Source organism: Echinops telfairi, unplaced genomic scaffold, assembly GCF_000313985.2.
Source record: "Echinops telfairi isolate 266 unplaced genomic scaffold, ASM31398v2 ScPeMD7_7400;HRSCAF=8409, whole genome shotgun sequence".
NCBI lineage: Eukaryota > Metazoa > Chordata > Mammalia > Afrosoricida > Tenrecidae > Echinops > Echinops telfairi.
Genome location: NW_022111300.1, coordinates 60,357,000 through 60,363,943, shown reverse-complemented (window position 1 = coordinate 60,363,943; position 6,944 = coordinate 60,357,000). Strand labels below are relative to the sequence as shown.

The 6,944-nt window shown below is 52.8% G+C and overlaps 1 protein-coding gene across 1 annotated transcript in view; it reads right to left on the bottom strand.

Moving 5' to 3' along the window:
* Nucleotides 1-1,329: 1,329 nt before the first annotated feature.
* Nucleotides 1,330-6,944, bottom strand: part of GALR1 (galanin receptor 1) — a 13,923-nt gene continuing 8,308 nt past the window's right edge. The window contains exon 3 of the mRNA XM_004715924.2: nucleotides 1,330-1,979. Coding sequence (XP_004715981.1) covers nucleotides 1,659-1,979 — 321 coding nt within the window. The 3' untranslated portion in view covers nucleotides 1,330-1,658. The remainder of the gene's footprint in view (nucleotides 1,980-6,944) is intronic.

Genomic DNA, 6,944 nt, shown 5'->3' with positions numbered 1-6,944 from the left:
TTGAACTGAGCTGAGCTAGCAGCTGGGCAGACATTTGTGCCACCAGGGACCCTCCCAGGTGTTAGGACGTCGAGGCGAGCCATGAGGAAGGACCATGAGGTGTCCCTCTGCCAGAACCGCCTCCAGTGGCTCGGTGCCCGCTCCGTCCATGTGTCCACAGTCCCAAGACTTCCACATCTGCACTTGGCGCTGCTCCTGGTCTCCGTTAGTTAACTCCACGATGCCTGCATTCACAGGAGGGCATGAGTCTGTGGCGCCAACTGCTAAGCCCAGAGGGTCAGTGGCTGCCCACACGAATCCGTCTCCATCCACCCAGGGTCGCAGACGTTTGCAGCTCAGCCTGTCCATGCTGGGAGCAAGGCGGACCTGTACAAATGACATCTATTTCCACCTAAGAGAACGATTCTCAACCTGTGGGTCAAACGACTCTTTCACAGAGGTCGCCCGATTCATAACAGTAGCAAAATTACAGTTATGAAGTAGCAACGAAAATAGTTTTGTGGTTGGTGGTCACCAGAGTATGAGGAACTGTATGAAAGGGTCATGGCATTAGGAAGGGTGAGAACCCCTGACCTAAGTAAGAGGTGGTGGCTCTGTCTAAAGAGCCACAAAATAAACTTCAGGTGAGTCTCACCTGCCATGCCTCCTCATCGTACTGCAGAATGCACACCTATTCATATTGCCTCCTCCCTGAACATGCACCAGCTAAGGCATCATCCCCACTAAATCAACTTGTTACCGAGTGCAGAACAAAAATGCTCCTGGCCACACGAATGGAACTGGTACTGATGCTGCAAAGAATTGAACTGAAGCTTCGAATCAGCTCTGCCGGATTCAGCCGTGGCTGACAGAGGGAGACCAAGGCAGCCAGTTTTCAATGTGGGTTCCAGGAACAGTAATCAGAACGGAGAAGAGTATGGGCCGACATCTGGCTAGAAATTAATTTCCTTCATAGGGAAAAAAATGAGGTGGGGAGCCTATTTGTGTGCTTCGTGGCAACCAAGTTTTTTCAGCAGCAGAGTCCAGCACAACAGTGCCCGCTCCAAGCTGGCAGCAGGCGCTCGCTGCTTTGAACACATGTCGCTCTCCACTGTCCTAGACAATGACCCAGGCTCCCAAACCAGGTCCCTCAAAGGATCTCTTCCCAGTCTCCCCACCAGGGCTCCAACCTGTAATTGTTCCTGTGTGGTGATTTCTCGAGGAGCCCAGATGTTGCAAATGCCAGTCCCTGTGGGTTGAATTTATCCAGCCATGGCTGAAGTAGTTCCAATGGGCTCGAAGGCCTGAATTGAAGCTGCACAGAGAATTCTAGGAAATTCCCTCTTCCTACAAGGTAAAACGCTAAGTAGCATTTTATTTATTTGTCTCCACAGAACAGTTTTGAAAAGAAATTTGGAGAAGTCAATTTCCCTTACAAATAACCTTCAATAGACTCCCCTCCACTACCCACTGCCATCGGGTCAATTCCAGCTCACAGCAAGAGACGCTGCAGGAATTCCTTAAGTGGGATTTTTAACACGAGTGGAATTACGGGAAAATAACAGGAATCACTGTTAGAATACGAAGTTGTAGCCTTGCTTAATACCTCATTGTACTTTTGGTATGCACACAGTTCACATAAATGGGCATTCCCTGTCAGGGACACATGCGCTGTGCTTTCACACGTGGGTGCAGTTGGTGGATGGCGGGGTGTCCAGGCGGCTCTTGGTCTCTTTCGTGTCGTGGAGAGGGGACGGTGAGGTGCGTGGGGGGCACTTGAACACTTGCTTGTAGGCCTTTCTGAAGTTCTCCGAGAGGAAGGCATAGATGATGGGGTTCACGGAGGAGTTGCTGTAGACCAGGCAGTGCGCCATGATTCTGAAGAGGAAGGAGGCAGGGGTCAGGGGAAAGTCTCCAAACTCAACCCAGAGGTGGATGACGTGGTGCGGCAGCCAGGAGATCCCAAAGACCACGACCACCACCAGCACTGTCTGTGTGGTCTGGTGGGAGGCAAGGGAGAGAAGAGGGAGGCGAGAGTCAGACAGAGAGAACCAGCGCATCTACACGCACCCGACCAGGATTTCATATTCTCACACATCTGCTTCCAGGGCTGCTCTTACTCCGCATCTGATTTCTGCCCAAAATCTCCTGGAAACCCGCCACTAGCATCCCTAGTATCAATCCTGTGATGCATGTAGTCACAGAGGTGCATGTGAAACACGTGAGGATCACAGACATGTATGTTAAACATATGCAGACCACAGGCCTGCATGTAAAACACATGTGAATCACAGGGCATTGTGTGTAAAATGCACGTGAAACACGTCGGTCACAGAAGGGCATGTGAAGTACGTGTGAGAGGCATTTATACCACACATGTACATATGATCACAGGAGTGCATGTAGCTCACAGGAGTGCTTATGATGTGCATGTAAAGACAAGTAAATCACAGAGGTGCGTGTTGAACACATGTGAAAGGCATGCAGATCACATTTTGAACTGTGTGATCAGCTTCTCTGAGAGACAGAGATGAGGCTTTGTACTCAGGATTTACAGTCTCAAAAAACCCACAGGGGCAGTGCTACCCGTCCAGTAGGGTCACTGTGAGTCATAATTAACGCGATGGTCATGGGTTTGCCTTGCTTGGGGTGGTGGGAGGTAGAGGGACCTTTACACAGTGCGTTCGACTCTGTGGAGATGAACCAGCAGCGAGATACCGAGACGCCTCCATTCTCGTCTCAAGGACCAGGAGAGGTGCAGCAGACAGGGCGTAGACGTGTCCCCTGGGAGCTTTGTGGCGATGCCTTGGGCTCCCACTCCACCAGCCAGCCCCAGGGAGAAAGATGAGGCTGTCTTCATCCCCAGAGATGACAGTCTCAGAAAACCTGGGGAGCAGTGCCACTCCGCCGTGTGGGGGCCCAGTGAGTCCGTCCCCCTCGGTGGCAGTGAGCTTGCTAGAAGGGTGGTGTGAGCACATCCAAATTGCTCCCAGCGATTCCCCTTCTGCACAGGGAGGCAGAGGAGAAGGGAGAACGGGACTGCAGCCACCTGGGGTGTGCCAGCCAGTAAATCCGGGGGCATTCCTTCCCAGTGGCCCTGAGCACAAGTGCTCCCCAGGGTTTCCCAGGCCAACAGCTGATGGGAACAGATTGCCGCTCTTCTCCCACAGAGCGGCCTCCAGGTGCAGACCACTAGCCTCCCAGAGAGCACTTGGGCATTGCGCCTGCAGACACTGGTCCGATTTCCCTGGGACCTTGCTCCGAAGGAGAAGGAGGCACAAGAGGTGAGTTGAGTGATTCTGGCGGTGGCCCTCCTGACTCTGTGGGCTGTGGGGACCACCCACCACAGATGGCCAGCTGTGTGGCTGGAAGCAGCTGTCCAGAGTTCTTCAGGCAGGACCCCCCCTGGTGAGCTGGAATCCTGCTGACAGTGAGCAGTGCCCCGGCTCATACAGGGCAGGAAGGTCAGAGGTCAGTGTCCGGGAGCAGGGTGGGGTGGCTGGCATGGGAGAGGAGAGGGACCCCTCAGGTCAGAGGACACAGAGTGACAGAACAGGGACAGGGACTCCATGTCCGCAGCGGGCACCTCACTGAGCATTTGTGCAGGACTGGATGCGCCCTGAAGTGTCCCCCATCTCGTACCTGGTCTGCTGATGCACTAAAAAGGGTTCAGGTATAGAAACCTGGCAACAGGTATCTATGTGGAGATCAACTTCCAGGCCCCAGCCACTTAGCGCAGGGCATAGCAGGCCAGCACATCATTTGCTCACGCGTATTAGGGGAGCGTCTGCCATCAATCCGTTTACTCTATTAGCTTAGCAGAGATTCCCCTCCGTGATGATTTAATCAAGACGATCTAGATATAATTATCAGAGCAAATGGAACAGAAAACACAACCTTCTTCCCTAAGACAATGGCAACATCTCCCTACTGGTACCCAATAAAATACCTTCTGGGGGTTCGGTGACAGGACCTCTCTGGGGACATCCTCGGTGACTCCAGAGCTCTGTGCAGACTCAGAGCCAGAAGCTCACTGCTGATACTCCTGTCACCCCGAGGCTCAGTGGGCAGAGAGCAGGGTCCTGTCTTAGCTGTCCCCACCACCCTGCCCGGTGCTATTCAGCACGGCCCCTCCCCCAGCCCTTCTTGCTAGTATCACAAACCCATGGGCTGGAGGCAGTTTCCAAAAGTTGACCCTGCCTGTCAGGTAGCAGCCTGCCCTGAATGCAAGGTGCCATGCCACCAGGATGCTCAGGTGAGCCATGGAAGGAGGTCCATGTGTTTGTACAACAGACCCTTGGTGGGCTATGAGGTGAGGCTTTCTGCCCCTGGACAGAGTCCTTGTCCTGGAAACATACAGGGCCAGTTGTCCTCAGTCCTACAGGGCCGCCATGGGTCAGAATCAACTGGACTGGGAGTAAGGCTTATACAGATGCCAATACAGAAACAAATATGAATCCAGGAACCAAAGCAACAGCTGAACTGAGCACCAACTTCCAGGCCTTCGACTGGAGAGCCAGACAGAAACGCCGACTCCTTTCTCACGAGGCTCTTCACTGCTCCTTGCTGAGACTTTGAGGGTCTCTCTCGGGCACTTTCTCAGCCACAGAGATGGAGACCAGAGCCAAGCACACACCAGGGAGACAGCAGATGTTCAAGACTGCATTGTGTTGGCTTCCTGGACACAGAGCCTTTTCCATCCATAGTAAGCCTGTTCCTGGTCCTAAGCACGTCCCTCACCTGAGCATCCTCTTGATATACATAACACTGGCCCCTGCCCCGCTCCCCATGCCCCGCTCCCCAAGCCCCTCTCCATTGGGAACTCCAGGAAGCCCCAGTCAATGTGGGCACAGCCTGCAGCTAGCTGCAAGGTTCTCTCCTGCATGGATCCAACTGCACTGTGGAATCCCATGGTCCAGCTCGGGCCTGGCCAGCAGGCCTTCTATAAATAACCATGCAATCCTTGTGATCTGGAAGGAATTGTCTAAGGGGCAGCTGTAAGCAATTCTTAATGGTCCTTGGATGAGTCATCTTCTTGTGGACCAGGCACGTGCCTCAGAGGGATATGCCCCCTCCCCTCCGTGAGATCCATCACCGGTCAGCTGTGAGCAAGAGGGGCCCAGAGGCACCAAGCTGAGCCCATAGACTGGTGCTTTCAGTATCAGAAAAGGCTGAGGAGGAATCTAGTCATGGTACTGTTAGGGTTCAAAGAGTCGGTTCGGGTCCACAGCGACTCTACGCACAAGAGAATGAAACACTGCCCAACCCTACACCAGCCTCATCGCTGCTCCTAAGTTGAACCCACGATGGCAGCCGCTGTCAGCCTGTCTCTGTGAGAGGCGTCCCCTCTCTCACTGCCCCGTCCACTTTCCCAAGCACGACGTCCTCCTCCAGCCAGTGGTCTCTCCTGGATGCATGTCCAAAGTATGTGAGCCCCAGCCTTGCCATCCTTGTCTCTATGGACTACCCGGGCTGTACTGCTTCCAAGAAAGGGTTAAGTAAGCCTCTGTCCATTGACGTGGCACCTTCAGTTTCTTTGCCAGCACCATCGTCTCCACCAGCGCCTGTCTGCCAGTGTGCCGCATGGACTGTGGTGGCTGGGGTTGCTGTGGCGGCGGAGGCTCTGTGACTGGCTTGTTAACTGGAAGCAGGGTCACCCCACAGTGAAGGCTTCAATGGAGCTTCCAGACTAAGAGCAGACAATGAAGAAGGAATGGGCTGTCTACCTCGGAGGAAGTAGCCAAGGAGACCTTGCACATAGTGGCACATGAGGTCATTATCCTAAAATAGGTCCTTTTGTTTCTTGAGTACAAGTTGATTTGTGCTGCCCGGGTTGGGAAGGAGTCTGAATATTTGTGCACCTTAACTAGCTGTCTGTTAGGACCTCTCCTTGACTCTAGGGACAGACACGCTTCTAGCTAGGTTGTTCTGTACAAACCGGGGCCAGGAACCCCGCAACAGGTTCCGTTCTGGTCCACCGCCTGCTGAGAACGAGCTTCCAGCCTGGGAGAAGCCATCAGAACCTACGTTTCACCAGGCCTTCCTCTCTGACAGCCCCGCGGGCGTGTCCTACTGCAGGGTCTGACTGGTCACAGCTGGGGCAGAATTCCCGGCAGGAGGCTGAACTGTCCTCAGCCCCAGTACCAACCCGGGAAGTCAAGGGAAAGGGTCATTTTTTTAAGTAGAATTCTCAACAGTAAATATGATTATCTGGGTTATAATTTCTGCAAAATCATGTATGCTGTAGATCATAATAAGTATTTGGAAGGAAAAACAAGGTCTTTTCAGATTTTATTAGTACCACCGGTGGGTAAAAATGTCTGGTTATAACGTCCTCCACCCTGATCATTTTGTCTAGTCATTGCATCCTCCTTTATGGAACCAGGAATCACATCAGTAGTGTCCGCATTACAAGTCCCTGACTTGTAACATCCCCCGACATGTGCAAGGGGGCAAACATTCATGAGCCAGACGCTTGGACACTGACTCAGAAGAGGTCGTTGAAGTAAGAATTCATGTCTTTCCAGAAAGGGCGATGAGGAAGGGATAGTTCCCTCTTACCCTGACACTGTCCCCAGGCTCTGGTTCCACCCCTTTGAGTCAAGCCCAGCTCTGACTCAGAGAAACCACATAGGGTCTCTGAGGCTGCAAATCACATTGTTGCCAGAGCAGTCAGCCTCACCTTCCTTCCTTGAACTGACTGGTGGCTTTTAACCACTGACCTGGCAGTTAGCAGCCCAATGCTCAACCACAGCTCTTTCCTTCTGGCCAAGATACACACCAAATATAAACATAAATATAAAAGGGCATTGGGTCTTCTCTTAAAGCGTTTTTGTCAGTGTTGGGGTTGTCAGTGTTGTTGGTATTGGTGGAAGTGGTGGGAATGGGCTGATGGTGGTGGTGGTATTGTCGGTGGTAGTGGTGGTTATGGTAGTGATGGTGGTAGTGGTGGTAGTGGTGGTGGT